Source organism: Pantherophis guttatus, chromosome 3 (assembly GCF_059756535.1).
Source record: "Pantherophis guttatus breed Tessera chromosome 3, ASM5975653v1, whole genome shotgun sequence".
In the NCBI taxonomy this organism is placed as follows: Eukaryota; Metazoa; Chordata; class Lepidosauria; order Squamata; family Colubridae; genus Pantherophis; species Pantherophis guttatus.
In genome coordinates this window covers 111,946,827-111,967,702 of record NC_142065.1, presented here as the reverse complement: position 1 = coordinate 111,967,702, position 20,876 = coordinate 111,946,827, and the positions used below count along the sequence as shown (strand labels likewise).

At 43.9% G+C, this 20,876-nt stretch overlaps 1 protein-coding gene across 9 annotated transcripts in view; it reads right to left on the bottom strand.

Moving 5' to 3' along the window:
- The window catches only part of CRIP2 (cysteine rich protein 2), a 189,877-nt gene extending 170,628 nt beyond the window's left edge, over positions 1-19,249 (bottom strand). For all 9 annotated transcript variants that reach the window (XR_015733521.1, XR_009622211.2, XM_034409903.3 and 6 more), the window contains exon 1: positions 18,870-19,249. Coding sequence is in view for 7 of the 9 variants with exons in the window: in XM_034409903.3 (XP_034265794.1) it covers positions 18,870-18,912 (43 nt within the window). In the remaining 2 variants the exon portion in view is untranslated. The remainder of the gene's footprint in view (positions 1-18,869) is intronic.
- Positions 19,250-20,876: the final 1,627 nt, after the last annotated feature.

Here is a 20,876-nt window from a genome sequence, read left to right as displayed (position 1 = left end):
GATCTAGAAAGGGACGCAACTGGCAGATCAGGTGAACCTGATGAAAAATCCTCCCGGTCACAGCCGTCAAGTGCTCTTCTAAGGACAGCCGTGAATCCAGGAGGACACCCAAGTTCCAAGCCCTTTCCGTGGGGGCCAATGATTCGCCCCCAATAGTCAGCGATGGCACCAGCTGACTATATCGGGACGTCGGAAACCACAGCCACTCAGTCTTGGATGGGTTGAGCCTGAGCCTGTTTCTCCCCATTCAGATCCGTACGGCCTCCAGGCACCGGGACATCACTTCAAGGGCATCGTTGGGGTGGTCCGGGATGGAGATGTACAGCTGGGTGTCGTCAGCGTACTGATGGTACTTCACCCCAAAGCCATGGATGATCTCGCCCAGCGGCTTTACATAAATGTTGAACAAAAGGGGCGAGAGGACCGACCCCTGCGGCACCCCACATATGAGGGGTCTCGGGGTCGACCTCTGCCCCCCTGTCAACACAGACTGCGACCGGTCGGAGAGAAAGGAGGAGAACCACTGTAGTACGGTGCCTCCCACCCCCAACTCTTCCAACTGGTGCAGCATGATACCATGGTCGATGGTATCAAAAGCCGCTGAGAGATCTAACAGGACCAGGACAGAGGAGCAACCCCTGTCCCGAGCCCTCCAGAGATCATCAACCAACGCGACCAATGCCGTTTCTGTGCTGTACCCAGGCCTGAAACCCGACTGGAACGGATCTAGATACGACGTTTCATCCAGGTACTGGGAAAGCTGTCGCGCAACCACACTCTCAACAACCTTCGCAACAAAGTGAAGGTTGGAGACTGGACGATAATTAGCCAATACTGCCGGGTCCAGGGAGGGCTTCTTGAGGAGAGGCCTCACCACCACTTCCTTCAAGGCGGCGGGGAAGGCACCCTCACCCAATGAAGCATTTATAATCCCCTGAAGCCAGCCTTGCGTCATCTCCCGGGTGAGATCGGTGCCGGGTCAGAGGCCGCAAAGGCACGACTCGGTCCAGAGCTCCAGCGGCCGCCCTATCCCAGGTGGCCACTAGGTCTCCAGTCGAGGCGTGAGCAAGATCCTCAGTGATTGGCCCAAGCTCCATCTGGAACCTATCAGGTTCCATCAGGCACGTGGGGCGGTACCATCTTACTGGTTCTGTCTCCCTGCGGCGGGGTACCGCGGTTCGAAGGTCAAGGCGAAGGAGAGAGTGATCCGACCATGACAAGGGCTCGGTGACTATGTCCAGCACACTAAGTCCAGTGTGTTTCCCCCCCATGTGTGTACGGCCATGAATTAGCTGGGTCAGGTCCATGGCCGTCATGGAAGCCATGAACTCCCGAGCCACCTCAGACGCCTCACCCACGGACGGCAGGTTAAAATCCCCCATGACCATAAGTCTGGGAGTATCAACCACCACCGCGGCGATAACGTTGAGTAGCTCAGGCAGGGCTGCAGCCACGTGGCAGGGAGCCAGGTACGTGATCAGCAAACCCATCTGAACCCCATGGCCCCACTTCACAAGGAGGGACTCACAACCGGCCGTCTGAGGAACAGTGGTCTCCCTTGGCCTAAGGCCTTCTCTAATAATAACCACTACTCCCCCGCCCCTCCCCTGTGGCCTCGGCTGATGGAATGAGTGGAAGCCTGGTGGGCACATTTCTACCAGAGGGACCCCTCCCTCCGGGCCCAACCAGGTCTCCGTAATACCCGCCAGGTCCGCTCCCCCCTCCTGAACAAGATCGCAAATGAGGGGGGCTTTATTTACTACAGACCTGGCGTTGCACAACATCAGTCGAAGGCCCAGGCCCTGAGGGTCTGTGCAACCTGGAAAATGAGTAGAGCTTTGGGGGCTGGAACGCCCTACCGCTTGAAGACAGTGGGTGCCTGCTCCCTTAACATGATATGGCCCCCTGCTCCCGCCATATCTACCCCTCCCACTCACAGTACCAATGATGGAAACACAGTCTGGACAAGCTTGACCCTCCCCATTACCCCTGGATCCCCCCCATCCCCCGCCGCGCATCCCGCCCCGCCCCGCCCCTCCCCTTGGTGGGTTATCCCCCAAACCCACAACCCTAAAATCCCCCTCCCCCTTCCCCAGACCCCTTAAAAATTTAAACAGACAATTTTAAAAAACCCCGCAACCCCCTCTTTGCGGCATGCCACCTCTCGGGTTCCAAAGCCCGTCATCGAGGTAGGCCCTCGATAGAGTGGAGGGCCAAGACTGCGAGAGGGGGGAGTCTCGCAGACCAAGAAGCTCCACTGCTGAGTACATCTTGACCGTAACGGGTGAACCCATGTGCTCGGAAGGCAGAAAGCACCAGTTCCAAGTCGCAAGTCGCTCGATTCCGGGTAGACGATAGGACCAGTATGTCATCTAGGTAACACAAAATTCGCACCGGAATCGAATGGAGGGTTGTGGCCACCACTGCCACCAGCTTGGTGAAAGTTCTGGGTGCAGAGGAAAGTCCGAAGGGCATGGCACAATACTGGTAATGCTTGCCTGCAAATTCGAACCGCAGATATTGGCGATGGGATAGATGAACTAGCACATGGAGATAGGCCTCGCGGAGATCCACAGACTGCATGACATCTCCCTGGCGCACTGAGGACAGGATTGACCGAAGAGAATGCATTTTGAAGTGGTGATAGCGAACCGCCTGATTCAGCCGCTTCAAGTTGAGGATACCCCTTACTCCCCCAGAATTTTTGGGTACCAGGAACAGGATCGAGTAAAACCCGGTCCCCTGCTGGTCTAACGGAACCTGTTCTATTGCGTTGATGTCTAGGAGGTGTGTTATCTCCGCCAGCATGAGACGACGTTGTTCCGATGAATGCGGTATGGGGCACTTGACAAAGCACTTTGGGGTCAATCTATAAACTCGATCAGAAGCCCCTCGGAAACCATGCGATGTACCCAATTGTCCGAGGTCGACAGGGTCCACTGCTGGTGGAAGGCCCGGAGGCGACCCCCCACCGGGCCCTCCCATGGCGAGTTATTTGCCTCGCCGAAATGGCTTGGAACCGGACCCACGGTAAGGTCGTTTCGAGGGAACCTGTGGTCTGCCCCGGTCCCGAAAACGCTGTCTGTCCGAGGAGTGGTCCAAAGGCTGGAAGGACTGCCGGTAAGTAGAGGACCCCCCGGGCCCCGAGTAGGTCCGAAAGGGCTGTCGCTGGGAGTAAGGTGTATAACGCCTGTCCTGTTTACGAAAGGTCAATGGTAGGATCTTCCGTTTATCTTTGTCCTCCACAAGGAGCGGGTCTAGAGCGGCCCCAAATAAATTAGGTCCCTTATACGGGGCTGAAGCCAGTTTCCATTTTGTTTTGACATCTGTCTTCCAGGGGCGAAGCCAGAAGAGCCACTGTGATGTTATAGACGAAGCAAGCGCCCCAGAAGTAAATTTTACAGAATTCAACGATCCGTCAGCTGAGTACTCGGTGGCAGCTATAATTTTGTTGACATCTTGGTGTAAGCGGGTTTCCTCCGAAGGAAGCCGTTCCTGAAGCTGAAGCAACCAAATCAATGAAGCACGATTGAAGAAAGAGGTAGCCGTAGCGGTCCTGACTGCCCAGGCCCCTGCTTGATGTGACTTACGAAAGGCCAACTCAGTGTGTCTGTCCTCAGATTTCAGACCATCCAACGGGTCAGAAGATATCACCGATTGAGTGGTGAGGCTTGCCACAGAAGCATCTACAGTTGGTAAATCTACCAGTGCCTCCAACTCAGGCGCTGAGCAATACAATTTCTTGTCTTGATTGTTAGGCGCAGTGAGAGACTCAGGCTGGTCCCATGGCCCTTGCAGCACGTCTGTAAACAACTGGGGACACGGGATAAAGTCTTTTTCCTGTTTAGCTTGCTTGAACAGGGCATCATGCAGACCCGCCTCAGGTTGGGAGGCAGGGAATTGGGCCCCCACCAATCCCAAGTTAGTTGTCAAACGCGCCTTATGGAGGAGGGACTTAAACAAAAACAGATGAAACAAGCCCGTAAAAGCCGGAGTGTCAGGCAACAAGCCCTCATCCTCCGAAAATTTGAGATCTTCAGGGCACCCTTCCTCATGCTCGGACTCTTCCGATGAATCAGATTCCCGTCAGAGGGGCGAACGGGACCTGTGAGTCTGCGACACATGCGCTGCCTCTTGACATGCCACCGGTGCAGGCTCTTGAGCAGTGTGATGGGACACCTGCTGCCATGATGGTGGCCAAGGCCGTGGACAGCATCGCCTGAAAATCGACCTGCGAGCTCGTTAGGGCCAGGTCAGATGGATGTAGGCCCGCAGCTGTAGGGGTGAAGGTGGCTGACGGGCCCTGTCTGGCCGGCGGTCGAAAGGAGTCCGCCCCAGCAGCTGAAACATCTGGCATGGATTGTGACAGAGCCAATGGGGTAAGAGAAGCATACCCAGACGGTGAATGTTCACAAGCAGGAGACGTTGGCTGAGTTTGACTCTGATCCCGGTTGACCAGTAAGGAAGCCGCCTGTCTGGCCTTCTCATATTGCTTCTCAAATGCCTTGTGACGACGGAGGGCATCCTTGTCACCAGCTGCAGGGTTTTTGGAATGGTGTGACTTATGACTGGCAGAAGCAGAACGCTTGTCCTTCTTCTTCTTCTTATAGGATTTGGAGGACCTAGCAGGACTGGCTTCCTGCTCAAGGTCCGAGGACAGCGATGAGTATGCCATGGTCACCAAGCAAATGTCCTTGTATAGAAAGGGGAACTATATACAGCAAGGGTATTATGTAATATTTTTTTTTTTACAAGCAACTCCTGGAGAGATTTAGGCCCAGGTGTAACCCACCTACGTGGAGCAGGCCCGCAGGCCTCCCCAGGGCGTGGGCCTGTCTGTATCAGTGAGGAGTACTGACCACAAAAATGGCCAGAACAACTCCAAACAATGACAAAAAGGTCAATCCGGGACCAAAAATGCCCTCAAACGCCACTCCCAGCGATCCCCGCTGGTTAGGCAAGGGCGTAGGCCTGAAATAATGAGCCCGGGCAAGTTGACAAATACAGAAGAAATTGGAAGAGGAATATAAGAAACTAGAGGAAGATTTACAAAAGGACACACAAAGCAACAAAATTAAACAAATGGAAATGAAAAAACATGAAATAAACTTGAATGAGCAAGAATTTTTGGCAAATAAATTAAGAGCATCGAAACAAAAAATTTTTGAAAATGCGAATAAACTGGGAAGATGGTTAGCATACAAAAGAAAAAAGAAAAAGAAGAAAGTAATAAAATACAAGATGAAAAGGGGAAAATACATTATAGAAGTGAAGAAAAAAAGAGAATAATTCAAAATTATTATGAAAAGCTCTATTATCAAGAGAAGATATCTGACGAGAAGATAATACAATTCTTAGAAAAATCAGACCTACCTAAAATACCCGAACAATACAAAGGGATGTTAGAAGAGAGAATAACAATGGCGCTAACAGAAGCGATTAAAAAACAAAAAAATGGGAAAACACCAGGTCTGGATGGACTACCAGCAGAACTATACAAGACATTTCAAGAGGTGTTAAGCAATGTAATGCTGGAATTACTTAATGAATTTTATTAAAAGCAAAAATGCCAGATTCCTGGATAGAGGCCTATGTAACATACCTAACGAAGATTCAGATTTGCAATTTATAAAAACTATAGACCAATTTCATTGTTAAATGCAGATTACAAGATTTTCGCTTCAATAATGGCGAATAGACTAAAAAGACTATTAAATGAATTCATTCACATGGACCAAAATGGGTTTCTACCTAAAAGGCAAATTAGAGAGAATATGAGGATAATTTTGAATACATTGGAGTATTCAGAAAATACTCCATCCAGAAATACACATCCAGAAAAACAAATGGCGATTATATTTCTAGACGCACAGAAAGCTTTTGATAATGTGAATTGGCAGTTTATGATAAAGCAACTACAGATAATGGACTTTGGGGAGAGATTTATGAATACTATAAAAACAATATATGATAAACAATCAGCTAAGATAATGATGGAGAGATGACAGAAAAAGTTAAGATAACAAAAGGAACAAGGCAAGGTGCCCATTATCCCCATTGTTATTTGTATTGACTCTAGTGCTAAATAGAAATATAAGACAAAATGAAGAAATAAAAGGGATGAAAATTTAAAAAAAAGAGGAATATAAACTACAAGCCTTTGCGGACAATTTTTGGAGGAACCCCAAAAAACAGGATCCAAATTATTAGAACAAATAGAGGAATATGGAGAGGTAGCAGGTTTAAAAATAAATAAAGAAAAAACAAAAATATTGGTAAAAATATTACAGAAAAACAAAAAAGAGAATTAAGGGAGAAATTGGATATACAAATTATGAAAAAAGTGAGATACTTAGGAACACAATTAACTTCAAGATGTGTAACAATAAAAGAGGATAATTATTATAAATTAAAAAGACAAATTGAGAAAGACTTAGAAAAATGGAAAACTTTGCAACTATAATTTATGAGAAAAATAGCAATAATCAAGATGAATATATTACCAAGGTTATTGTTTTTATTCCAGACAATTCCTATAAAAATTAAGTAGACTTATTTTCAACACCTAAACAAGATAATGAGGAAGTTTATACGGCAGGGAAAAAAGGCAAGAATTAATATAAAGATGCTACAAGATGCAAGAATAAGGGGAGGATTTGGACTGCCGAATTGGGAAATATATTACCAGGCAGCAGCATTGACGTGGATGAAAGAATGGATCGAATTAAGAAATATAAGATTACTAACTTTGGAAGGACATGATTTGCAATTGGGATGGCATGCATTTTTATGGTACGGTAGAAGTAAGATACATATGTATTTTCATAGACACTATGTAAGAAATGCATTGTTATTAGTGTGGGAGAAGGTTAGAAATAAATACTATGTGAAAATTCCAATATGGTTATCAACAATTAAAGCATTGATAAACCTAAATATGGTTAATTTTGGAAATTTTTTTAGATATAAAGACTTACAGACAAGGAGGAATTGAAAGGGAAACAAGAAATGGAAAAACAAGGGATTGTGATAGACTGGTACACGCATATACAAATACAAGCCAGGTATGAAAAAGACGCAAAATTATATGGTTTTTATTTAGAAATGACAGATTTGGATAAGATACTCATGGGAACAGAGGATAAAATAATTTTTAAAATCTATAGCTTTCTACTTAGTATGGAATTACAGGAAGAACAAGTAAAGGAAACAATGATTGCTTGGGCAAAAAATTGTGGATATTCAATTGAGCTCGATAGATGGCAACAGTTATGGGAAAGGAACTATAAACTAACAATGTCCACTGCATATAAAGAGAATCAATATAAAATGTTTTATAGATGGCATATGCCTCTGGAAAAATTGGCAAAAATGTTTAAAGACAAATCAGCTAAATGTTGGAAATGCCATCAAATACCAGGATCTGTGGTGACTTCTTAACTTTCGGGCCAAATTTATATATATTTTTAACTGTTTTTAATATTTGTATTCTATGTTCTTATCTTGGCTGTACACCACCCTGAGTCCTCAGGGAGAAGGGCGGTATATAAATTGGAAATTAAATTAAATTAAATTAAAATTAAATCTTATTATCATAAGGATCGGGACTACTTACGCACAGTCACTCAGGCGCTCGTCACTTCCCGCCTGGACTACTGCAATGCTCTCTACATGGGGCTTCCCTTGAAGAGCACCCGGAGGCTCCAACTGGTGCAGAATGCGGCCGCGCGGGGGATTATGGGCGCAAGAAGGCACTCCCATGTGATGCCTCTCCTGCGTGAGCTGCATTGGCTTCCAGTGGTCTTCCGGGTGCGCTTCAAGGTGTTGATCACCACCTTTAAAGCGCTCCATGGCATCGGACCTGGGTATTTGCGAGACCGCCTTCTGCCGCTGATAGCCTCCCACCGACCAGTACGCTCCCACAGAGAGGGATTCCTCAGGGTGCCGTCAGCCAGGCAATGTCGGCTGGCGACCCCCAGGGGGAGGGCCTTCTCTGTGGCAGCACTACCCTCTGGAACGATTTGCCCCCGGAGATACAAAGGATACCAGATCTCCGGGCCTTTCGCTGTGCCCTAAAAACTTTTCTTTTCCATCAAGCAGGGCTGGCGTGAACCCCCTCCCCTTTTTAGCTCTTTTTAGCTAAAATGAGATTAACTTTGATGATTAAAGAGAGAGAGGATACGGACTATTATAAGATATGTGGGAAATTTTATGATTGGTTAAAAAAGAGATATAGATAAAGATTGTGATAATTAAATAAGGAGAATGTTATATTAAATGTATTGTAATTTGGGGAAAATATCGCAACAGAGAAATGGAAATTATCAAGGAGAAATTAAGATAGGAGTAATAAAAAGAAGTAGTAGTCACGGAAGAAACACCGAGAAGACACACGGAAGGATTGATGTATTATGTGTTTGTTTGCTTAAAAAAAAAAACTTTTATAAAAAAAAAACTAGTCAGACATTCTCATGTCTTTTCACGCAGGGCAATTTAGAAAAAGCCTACACTCTTATGACATTTCAGAGATGCACAAATCAGTCTCTCGCACACATTTGTTACATATTGACTTATCTCGTACATTTTTTATTTAATTCTCAGGGTTTCCAATGAAGATGGCAATAGAGGAAGTATAACAGTTATCATCAGACTTGTTTCCACAGTACTCTGTTTATTTGAAGAAAAAATGTTAACCAAAAGAGCACCCTTATAACGATTTTGAAAGGATATCTTAAGAAACATTCAATTGTACTGCTTAGCAGAATCTATATACCAAATTACATTTAAAAAATGAATTTAATATCAAAAAAATTAAAATGTTGCAACACATGGTTAGTTTTCTTTGCATTCCTCATGATATGAAAGCTACAAACTGGAGATGAAGCTCTGTTGAGGATTGGGACACACATCTCTTTTTCCTTAAGCAAGATGATAGGAACCCCAAACTGCCTGATTCCAGGTTTTGTTTGCCTTTATGATGAGTCACTACTTATCCTAAACTATTTTAATATAAATAAAAACATTTAAAATAAGATGAAATTGTCTATACAAATCCATTTGATTTGATTTGTTTTCAATGTAATAATCAAAATCCAATAAATGATGGAATGTGAATTGGAGTCATATGTGCAACCAAAGTTGATAACCTCAGTCCAAAGTGTGTTCTACTGCTGCATATGGACAAACAGCACAGTCCTTGTATAATGTTGTTATATTTGAACCAGACCAATAAGTGCTCAAAAATGTCTCCTATAATTCATCCAGAATTTCAGTTTTGACTTTTATATTTTCTGTAGATATTTTTTCTACAGGAATGATTCCAAAAGCACTCATAGAGGAAAATGCTATGAATATATTTATTTTATGCTCAAAAGTATTCTCAGAATGGAACAATGTAGAAATATTTCATAATAAACAACCACTCCTGTAAATAACTTTAAACAAAAAAATACACCCTATTTTCCTTAATATGGCTATTTGAAAATGGTGAAAGTGAAACAAGCACATTGGGTTGTACACAATTCAGTTATGGGGAGGGTTTGGAAAATTGAGTATTGTGTTGTCACATTTATCAAACTCAACCAATTCCAGGAAGGAAAAAGGAATTGTGCATAACAGATGATCAAAATAGAATCGATGTTTAGCTGAATGTAAGAAAGCAATGTTCTACCAGTTCTATTAAAAAATAAATTAGTGAACAGAGATTGTTTTCCTGGATTCTCCACAAGCAGCAAATAATACCCAAAATAAAGCCACCAAAATAAAGAAAAGAATCAGGCCAAGTTATTATGCAGCAGCAACCAAACCAGATTCTGGACCAATGCATCTGTTGTTGAACAAAAGGCAGCAATGTTCTTTTGATAGGAGCAGGAAAAAGAATAGCAGTTTAAAATAAATATTTGACTGCTTATTCAATCCCACCCCTAGCTAAAGAAAATCAACAAAGAATCCATGAAACCTTAGACCAGTGTTTCTCAAACATTCTGCAACTATGAACACTAAACAAATGTTTGAAATATGAAGACATTAGAGAATCCATTTAAATACTCAATTGCATGTTTTCATCTTGAAGAGCATGGGGTAGATTTTTCAGTAAAAAAATCTGATTTTTCACTAGCCCTTCATTCCATTTTTAAAACTCAGTTTAAATTGTTTTTGTATCGTAACAACTAATAACTCAGAGAATAAACTAGTCAAGATTGTTATTCATTAGAAATCTCTAATTACTAAGGGACATTTAGATGCCCAGTCTAATAAAATCTGTTTTAGATACTCTTTCTTCATATCTTCTATTCATTTTTATTCACATATGCAACATCACATTTCTACTCATATTTGGAACCCCCCCCAGATTAAAATATTCTTTATTCTTAATATTAAAAAGAGGCAGGATAGAATATTTCCCCTAAAAGAGAAGAGGAGAAAAAATCTTAATAAAGGGCCCCAGTAGCAGCCCCCGTTTTCCTGCCATAGGAAAACAGCCTCAAGCAGAAGCTTGAAGATGACTTTGTTTCCCAAAAAGTAGAGAAAAGAACAAGGGGATCAGCCATATTGGACTTAATTCTCACTAACAGAGATGAAATGATAGAAAATATTGAAGCTATAGGAACCTTGGGGGAAGAGTGAACATGCAATGTTGGAATTCAACATCATGCAAGCACAAGCAATAGAACAAAGTCAAACTTGAGAGTTTGGGAAGGATTCCATGGATGAGAACCCTCAAGGGGAAAACAACTCAAGAAGCTGGGAAAATTTTGAAAAATGAGATTATAAAAGCCCAGTTTAGCACAACGCCAATGAAGAAGAAAAATAACTGCTCCCAAAAGAAACCAGCTTGGCTGCATAAAGAACTCTCTGATAAATTGAAAGACAAAAAGGACAAGTATATAAAGTGGAAAGAGGGGCACATAACTAAGGCAAATCAGCAAATAGCCAGAGCCTGCAAAGATGAAGTGAGGAAAGCTAAGGCTCACAATGAACTAAGGTTTGCGACAAAAGAAAAAAATAACCAAAAAAGCTTTTTTCAACACCTTAAAAACAAGAAAAAAGTCAAGGAAACAATTGGTCCATTGGTGGGAGAAAGTGGCAAGAAGGTGACAAGCAATTTTTGCATTCCTTTTTACACAAAGGGAAAACAGTCAAGCCTATCAAAAATAACACTTCAAAAAACAGATTAGGAACACAAGTTAAAATAGAGAAGAAAATGGCAAGTGAGCACCTGTCCACCCTAGACGAGTTTAAATCACCAGGACCAGATGAATTACACCCCAAAGTTCTGAAGAAACTGGCAGATCTGATCCAGGGGCGGGTTTCAAAACCCGTCACTACTGGTTCGCTTGTGGACGCTCGTGTGATGCTTCTGCGCATGCGCAGAAGCGTCTGGGCGGGTGGGCAGAGCCTCCTGCCACCGCCGCTATCGATTCACCCGATCTGGGGCAAACCAGTAGCAACCCACCACTGATGTGATCTCAGAACCATTGAACAATATCTTTCAAAGATCATGGAGTATTGGGAAACTGAAAAAGAGCTGATGTAGTTCCCATCTTCAAAAAAAAAAGGGGGGGGGAGAGAAATAGATCCAGGAAACTACAGACCTATCAGCTTGACCTCAATACCAGGGAAGATTCTGGAAAAGATAATCAAGCAATGAATCAGTGAACACCTAGAAGGAAACAAAGTAATAACCAAAAGCCAACATGAGTTTGTCAAAAACTGATCATGCCAGACAAATCTTATTGCATTCTTTGAAAAAGTGACAAAATTAATGGACCAGAGGAATGCTGTGTATATAATTTACTTGGACTTCAGTAAGGCATTTGATAAAGTAGACCATAACCTACTACTTGATAAGATAGAAAAATATGGGTTAGGCAGCATCATCACCAGATAAGATTCATAATTGTCTGACCAACCGCATTCAACATGTAGTCCTCAATAGAACTGCAGCTACATGGAGAGATGTATGCAGTGGGGTAACCCAAGGCTCTGTTTTAGGCCCAGTACTCTTCAACATTTTCATCAATGTTGAGGGGATGAGGGGATAGATGGGGAACTCATCAAATTTGCAGACGACACCAAGCTAGCAGGAATAGCCAACACTCCAGAAGATAGGCTCAAGATACAGAAGAATCTTGACTGACTTGAACATTGGGCTCTATCTAACAAAATGAAATTCAATTGTGAAAAAAATAAGCTTCTACATTTAGGCAAGAAAAACAACACACACAGGTACAGTATATGTGGTTTAGTAGCAACTGTGAGAGGGATCTTGGAGTCCTAGTGGACAATCATTTAAATATGAGCTAGCATGTGCTGCAGCTGCCAAAAAAGCCAACACAGTTCTAGACTGCATAAACAGAGGGATAGAATCAAGATCACGTGAAGTTTTAATACCACTTTATAATGCCTTGGTAAGGCCACAATGGAATACTGCATTCAGTTTTGGTTGCTATGATGTAAAAAAGATGTTGAGACTCTAGAAAGAGTGCAGAGTGCAGAGAAGAGCAACAAAGATTTGGAAGGTTTGGAGGTTCTTTATATAAGAACGGTTGCTGGAATTGGGTATGCCTAGTTTAATGAAAAGAAGGACTAGGGCAGTGGTGGGTTGCTCCCAGTTTGCACCGGTTCTTGAGAACCGGTAGTAAAAATCTCTCATCGTTCAGAGAACCGGTAGTAGTTGCTGGCTGGCCACGCCCCTGAACCGGTTCCCCGGCCGCCATGTTCATCACCGCCATGTTCTTTGCACATGCACATCCTATTGCCTTGCAAGTCCAATGGAATGTGCATGCGCAAAGAACATGGCGACAACAGCAGATGCTTTTTGGCAGCCTGCGGAGAAAGTGGCTGGCAAAAAAGCCTTTTCGGAGGCTTTCTGGCCAGCCACTTTCCAGCAGCAGCGGCTGGCTGGGGGCTGCCAAAAACTCGGGTTAGCTTGCCTTCCTGATTCTGGACCAGCCGCCATGGAAGGTAAGCAGCCGAAAAAAGAAGCGGTGATGGGGGAGGAAGGTAAGCTAGCTCCCTTCCCCATGGCCCTACCATGCTTGCCTGCCTTCCAGCCCGGCCAGTGGGCCCTTCAGGGAGACAGAGCCGCTGTGCTGGAGGTGAGAGGGGCAGCGGCAGCAGCGGTACTGGGGGCAGGTGGCTGGATCTCTCTCTCTCTCTCTCTCTCTCTCTCTCTCTCTCTCTCTCTCTGTCACACACACTGTAAGGATCGCCTCTCCTTTCAACTTAAGAAAGTAAGGTAGATGTTCAAAAGGATTCTTTTATTAAGCAGAAGTGAAAATCATCCAGCTAAAGCACAATCTGAATACCCTTAGGCAAAGCAGTAGGATTAAAGTGGTAGAGACCCCTCCCTTTTAGTCAGAATGCAGATTTTAGCCAATACACAAGTGTGAAGATGTTTTCTTTACTATTTCCTTTGAGAACCCGAACAAACATGCATTTCCACCACTACCCTTTAAAGTGAGACAACCCACATGGCTATCCTATAAATTCCTGTAGGTAAAGGGAATCCCAGGCCTCCTTGGCGCCAGGATATAGGTTGTAAAATATCTGATGACACAGGCCATGCTAGTAAATCGAATCCAAGTCCCCCCTTCCTCCACTTGAATGGCAGTATCACTTTTAGGGATCTGACACACACACACACACACACACGCCCTGCCCGGTTGCCTCCACTGCCGCTTCTTTTGCATTGGCTTCTCGCCTCTCTTAAAGTTGAGCGTGAAGCAGCAGCAAAGCCGACAGGGGCTTGTGTGTGTGTGTGTTTGTGTGTGTGTGTTTGTTCTTCTGCGGTCCTCTCCCGGGGGACAGCCAGGGCTTCGCCGCCTCCTCTTTCCTTCAGAGGGGCTGCCTCCAAGTCCTTGCGAAGGGATAAACACACACACACACATACACTCCCTTCCCTGTCAGCTCCACTGCTGCTTCTTTTGTATTAGCTTCTCGCCTCTCTTAAAGTTGATCGTGAAGAGCTGAAAGACGTTTCCTTAGATCTCCCCCAAGCCATTGTGCAACATCAGAGATCTAAGGAGAAGTCTTCCAGCTCTTCACAATCAACTTTAAGAAAGGTGAGAAGCTAATGCAAAAGAAGCAGCAGTGGAGGTGACAGGGCAGGGTGTGTGTGTGTGTGTGTGTGTTTATCCCTTCGCAAGGACTTGGAGGCAGCCCCTCTGAAGGAAAGAGGAGGCGGCGAAGCCCTGGCTGTCCCCCGGGAGAGGACCGCAGAAGGACAAACACACACACACACACACACACACACACACACAAGCCCCTGTTGGCTCCGCTGCTGCTTCTTTTGCATTGGCTTCTCGCCTCTCTTAAAGTTGATTGTGAAGAGCTGGAAGACTTCTCCTTAGATCTCTGATGCTCCAACAATGACTTGGGGGAGGAAACGGCACCTGGTTCCACTTCTGGGACAGGAGAGGAGAGGGGTAGCAGCTGCTGCAATGTTGGAGGCTCTTGGAAATGTTGGGGGTGAGGGTGAGAGGGAAATGAATCTCTTCTTGGTCTTGGGGGAGAAGTTTGTCAAAATTCCACCCTTTTTTTACGTACATCCACGTTAAGGGGGCTTTGTCCCTCTCTCCCCCTTTAGTCACTTCCCCATTCTTCGTCCGACCCGTTACTCAGAGACCGAAGTCCTGATCAGAGGAGTTTGTGGTTTGATGAGGCGATTAAAAGAAAGGCTGTTTTTCTAGACATGAAGCATCTCCCCCCCCTCATTTTCCAGTTTGGGCTGCTAGGCAGGCAGGCTTTTATTTTGTCAGCCCAAGGGTCAGGGGAAGGTACACAGGAAATCGCTCTGTCTCTGCAGCATCAGTCATGTGATTGAGTGGGCGTGGCCAACTTGATGTCACTCACAGCAAGGTGCCACCCCACCTTGCCTTGAGTGACTTTGAGTTGGCCACGCCCACTCAGTCACATGACCAAGCCACGCCCACCAAATAAGCCACGCCCACAGAACCGGTAGTAAAAAAATTTGGAACCCACCCCTGGACTAGGGGTGACATGATAATAGTGTTCCAATATCTCAGGGGCTGCCACAAGGAAGAGGGAGTCAAGCTATTCTCCAAAGCACCTGAGGGGAGGACAAGAAGCAATGGGTGGAAACTAATCAAGGAGAGAAGCAACCTAGAACTAAGGAGAAATTTCCTGACAGTTAGAACAATTAATCAATGGAACAACTTGCCCACAGAAGTTATAAGTGCTCCAACCCTGGAAATTTTAAAGAAGGGATTGGATAACCATTTGTCAGAAATGGTATAGGCGGGGTTTCCTGCTGAAATAGGGGATTGGACTAGAAGGTCCCTTCCAACTCTGTCATTCTATTCTTTTCTTTTGAAGAGGCTAGTTTTTAGGAATGGAGAATTTGTATTCATTCAGAAAGACTGGGCCAATCTATTTATAAGCAAAGAGCAGCCAGAAATCCTAAATAAGCAATAGGCAAGGAGTCCAAACTGACATGATTAGTTCAGACAAACACCTAGCATTTTCTCTTTTGCCTATAGAACCAGCCATGACCTTACATGATCCAGGGGTAAAATTTGATTGGATCGGGCAAACTGGTAGGGACGATTTGAATCAGTTCGCTGAATCAGTAAAAAATCACCCCTGGTTGGCCCTGCCCACACCCACCCAGTCGCCCGGTCACCGCTCACCTCTTCTGGCCGCTCAATATTCCACAGAATCCAACATTAAATACAGCAGAGAGAATCCGAACTTTTCTCCCTCCATTCACAGTGGAGCTGCTGCAGCCTGTCCCTTTAAGGTAGTCCCCAGGAGAGAGGAGGCCAGGGGGGACCATAAAGGGAACAGCAGCTCTGCTGTGAGTGGAGGGAGAAAAGTTTGGATTCTCTCTGACACAGAATTCAATGTTAAATGCAGCAGAGAGACTCCAAACTTTTCTTCCTCCATTCACAGCGGAGCTGCTGTAGCCTGTTCAATGGTGGGATCCTACTGGTTTAACAACTGGTTTGCTAAGCGCGCATGCCAGACTTTGCTCATGTGCACTTTGAAAAAAACTGAATTTTCACATTGCTGAGAGCAAGGAAAACAGCTGAGGAGTGGCAATCCACTCTGCCGCCCCGATCAGCTGGGCTTTAGAAGCAGAAATATAGGTAAGTATAAGGCAGGGGCAGGCGGGTGGGCCCACTTCAAAGAAAGAAAGAACCAGTTCACTCACAGCTGAAAGTCGGAGCAAACAGTTCTCCCGAACTGGTCCAAACTGGTAGAATCCCATCACTGAGCCTGTCCCTTTAAGGTAGTTCCCAGGAGGGAGGGGGTTGGGGGGACCATAAAGGGAGCAGCAACACTGTTGTGAATGGAGGGAGAAAAGTTCGGATTCTCTCTGCCACAGAATTCAATGTTAAATGCAGAAGAGAGAATCTGAACTTTTCTCCCTCCATTCACAGCGGAGCTGCTGCAGTCTGTCCCTTTCAGGTACTTTGACCCCTGGGAGGGAGGGGGCCAGTAGCTCCACTGTAAATGGAGGGAGAAAAGTTCAGCTTCTCTCTGCCACAGCATTCACTATGAGCCCTTCTCGTGCTCATACACACATTTTTTCCTACCGGGTTCTGTGGGCATGGCTTTGGGGGGGGTCATGTGAGTGAGTGGGCATGGCCATGAGTGACATCAAGTTGGCCACACCCACACAGTCACAGGAAACCCCTCCCCCACCAAGCCACGCCCACAGAACCAGTAGGGGAAAATTTTGAATGTCACCACTGGGTGACATTGACCCCATGGGAATTTGTCAACAACAATTAAAATATTGAAGGACATATTCTTACACAGGAACAGGCATCAAAAACACGGTGACTCTATAAGACGGGATAGCGCTGGGGCGGGTGGGCAGGCCCAGCTGCTGGCCATAACTACCCATTCACCTGAACCAGTCTGAACCAGCTGAATCCCACCCCTGAGAACAAAGATTATAAACCAATATAAATAAGAATTAAATTAAAATAAAGTTATGGGCCCATAAAATGTTGGCCACAGTTCAACACATAATTAAGGTCATTAATCTGTATTACTGTCAGAGTTCCTTGTTTTCTGATATCTAAACACTAGAGAATATGATCTTTTACAACATTTCCATACTTTCATGTCATGTACAGAATGTCTTGTTCATTATAGGAGCTCCAAATTTCTCACTGTTTTCCCTACCTGCTTTTGGCAATTGGGGCTTTAATAAAGGATATTTATAAACCATTTTGTGAACACTTTTGGTTTTTAAGGATACCATATATTTTGCAATAATAGGAAACATCAATTTGCCTTCAACATGTATGTTTCTCATCTTCTCACACAGAAGCTGCTTCCAACAAAAAGAAGTTACAGATGCTTTTGTAAAGGTACAACAAGATGACCAAGTATTGTCTTACAGAGACACCTGTACTTGCACAGAATTTGTTTCCTGCCTTTGTTATTTTTACAAACAACTCAAGGCAGCAAACATATCCAACACACCTTCCTCCTCCTATTTTCCTCACAACAACCCTGTGAGGTGTGTTGGGCTGAGAGAGTGACTAGTCTGAGATTACCCAACCCAGTTGACTTTCATGGCCAAGACAGGATTTGACCTCATGGTCTCTTCATTCTAGCCAAGTGCCTTAACTCACCTAGACCAAACTGATTTCATGCTTACGTTGACAATTTCCTTCCAACCAATGCCCCCTCAAATATTTAAGATCATATATGAAAACAAAGCTCTGTTCCAGTAGATAATTGTTGAGCTGGGTAGGTCCTGCTAGTGGAGCAGCTTCACATTTAATATGCTTTATCTTAAACAAGAACAGAGACTGATCAGATGTGCTACTAAAACAACAGCAGCACCAGTCTAAGTGAGAAAAATAATAATGTACTTTGAATATGAGACAGAACTGATTTAGATAAAAGTTTTCTTCTTGGAAAGTAGTTATCAGGCCCTGGAATAAATATGGAAAGGAAGGAAATTTTTAAACCTAAAAGAAAAAGAAAAAATATTTTTGGTATGTGTTGGGCAGAATTTCTGGAGCACTCTGTTCTGTTTGCAACATCTACCAAAGAAATTTCCAAGTAGAGTATTTTGATGATATATTTCTCTGTTGTCTGTAACTTCTGGGATTCAGAATTATATTGGTTGTGAAAATGGAGATTCTATTTTTTTACCATGGCTGAAACTGACATGGATACCACAGAAATGCAGCAATAGCCTTGGGTGGGGTTGAGATGGAATAAATGGAAATGGCTGAAGAGGGGAATTTGAACCACTCCTAACTTCTTGGAAGAAGCAGCGAGAGATAGAGGAATTGTTTGGTTTTAGAAAAAAAAATTCTAAACTTTTCTAAAACCTGCATCTTCTGCAAATTAAAAACCCTTAATCTTAATCCACAAGGATTTAGGAAAATCATAGTGCACTTCCATAGGGAGATCTGTTCTTGGTTTAAGGGCATCTCAGTCATCAACTGGAAAATATCTCAAAATGAGGAGAGGAGTGATGATAGATAACAAAGGGAATTGAGTTATCACCTACAACGGCTGGTCTTTGCGGTCCCACAACGAGTAAATCATATATTTTTTTCCCATATAACCAATAAGATTTATTTCAGAGAAACATTTTTGAGAGGGGAAAGAAACTGAGCTATGAAACGCTCCCTGGAAAGAAGGCCGACACCCCTCCCAGCCCTTCCTACGTAGTCTGGGTGCTTCAGAAGGCAGTTTCTCAGTCAGGGCAGAGAACCGGAATGTGTCGTTGAAAAAGACAGCCAAGCATCACTATCAACTGGGATAGAGCGCTCAAATCTCTAAATTGCAGGGTTTAAAAAACACTAATACAGGAGAGAGATACAAGCTCCGAGAAATACAATAATGCAAAAAAGGAGAAAAAGACTCACCAAAGTAGACAGTCTTGTCGCACTTGGGGCACTTGGATGCCATGATGGATAACAAAAATCTAATCACGAGCGTTTTCTCTGCCTGTCAGCCCCCCACTTACATGCTTCTTCTCTCATCCACCCACGCCAGCTGGAACACGCCTTAGTCGCATGTCCATTGGCTGCGCTCTCCAGTCAAGGGAGGAGAAGGTATGTAGATAGAGTCGACACTGGGTGGGGCTATTGGTTCCCCCCATCTCCTCCCTTTATTGACGAAAGAGCAAAAATAGAGCAATGGGATACCTTCCTGCTGTATCCTTTCAAGCGTACAGAAAGGCAGCTTCCGGCGGCTGGGAAAATGAACTCTGCTTTGCTTCTAGTTCTTAAATTGGTTGCTGTCTGCTGCCTCAGTGGTAGTGCAATGGTAATGCCCACCAATCCGAAAGAAGGGTACACACTTAGAAGCAGCTTCTTCTCCTTTTAGCCAGTGCTCCCAAATAGCGTGGTGGGAAGACCTGGGCGTAGAAAGGTTATATTGTATGAACAGGTATCTAAACAGGCCGTGGGGGCTATTCTTATTCATGCAGCTTAGGGTTGCCAGGTCTGCTTCCAAAAAATAGTCGGGGGGGGGGGGGAGTAAGTAGTAAAAAAATTTTTAAAAAAATTTACAATTAAATTATATATTTTCTTACAAACAATTTACAGTAGGCCGCCGTATCTGTATTTGTTCTGTTGTTAATCCATGCAAAAGTAGCTTCCCAGTCTTTGGTGTATTTGCACACTCCTCTCTTTCGTTTTAAAGAATTCGAAATCTCACCGCTGTCACTCATCACTCGATGCCATTTTAGGTCAGTCGACACAAGCTACAATACATTTTAAAAATGTGAACTGTACATAATTTTATAATATATTTTTATTTTAATCTCATCATTAATTTTTTCGGAGAATCGAGTTCAATGGATATTCGATCTTTGTCTCATTCTAACTTATGAAAAAAAAAGACAAAACGCGATTCTCCTATTCTTATTCTCTTAGACTGTACAGCTTTAGATTACGTACCATTTCATCATAAAGCTTTTGAATAAAAAAAATGTCCACTATTTTGTGAAAAAAAATAGTGAACATAATGTGAAAAAAGCGGACTGTCCGCTCAAATAGTGGACACCTGGCAACTACTCAGATAAGGCAAGGGTCAGCTGCTAAACTCAAAAGCTGCAATATCCACATGGAAAACAGTTACAAGACAGTAATGTGAAGTTTTTGTTTTTTTTTAAATTTGATTTATATGCCGCCCTTCTCCAGAGACTCAGGGCGGCTTACAATGCGTTAAGCAATAGCCTTCATACTTTTGTATATTTATACAAAGTCAGCTTATTGCCCCCACAAACTGGATCCTCAATTTACCTACCTTAGAAAGGATGGAAGGCTGAGTCAACCTTGAGCCTGGTGAGATTCGAACTTACAGTAATTGCAGACACTTGGTGTTAATCACAATGCTTTTAGTCTGCTGAGCCACCAGGCCCTTGTCAACTGTAAACTGGCTTAAGATGAGTTGGAGGCTTAAGATGAGTTGGAGGCTTAAGATGAGTTGGAGACCTAAGGTCATAACGACTCAAAGTTGCCTATCTTCTATGCCACTCTCAGCCATTGTTGAAACTGCCGTAGCACGTTCCAGTCCAGATTCCAATGGTTTGCAATTATTGACTGTTCTTGTGCTTCTCAGCTATGTGAGAAAACGCAAGCCTTGTTGACCGATGCATATACCTGCCTTCCTTTCTGGAATTGTTTCCTCCTCCCTAGTTCCCTTTCTTTTCCTACTTTCCGAAATGCTTGCACACAGAATAACCACATGCATCACGTTTCCTGAGTTCCTTCATTTTTTTGTTTTATTCCTTATTAAAGCATTGTTGTTTTGAGGTTATGACAAATAAAGCCAAGGGAATGCTTGGGTCAATAGAAACATTGTGGGTTCAAAGACAATAGATCATTTATTTCAAATAAATAAATATTACCTGATGACTCCGATTT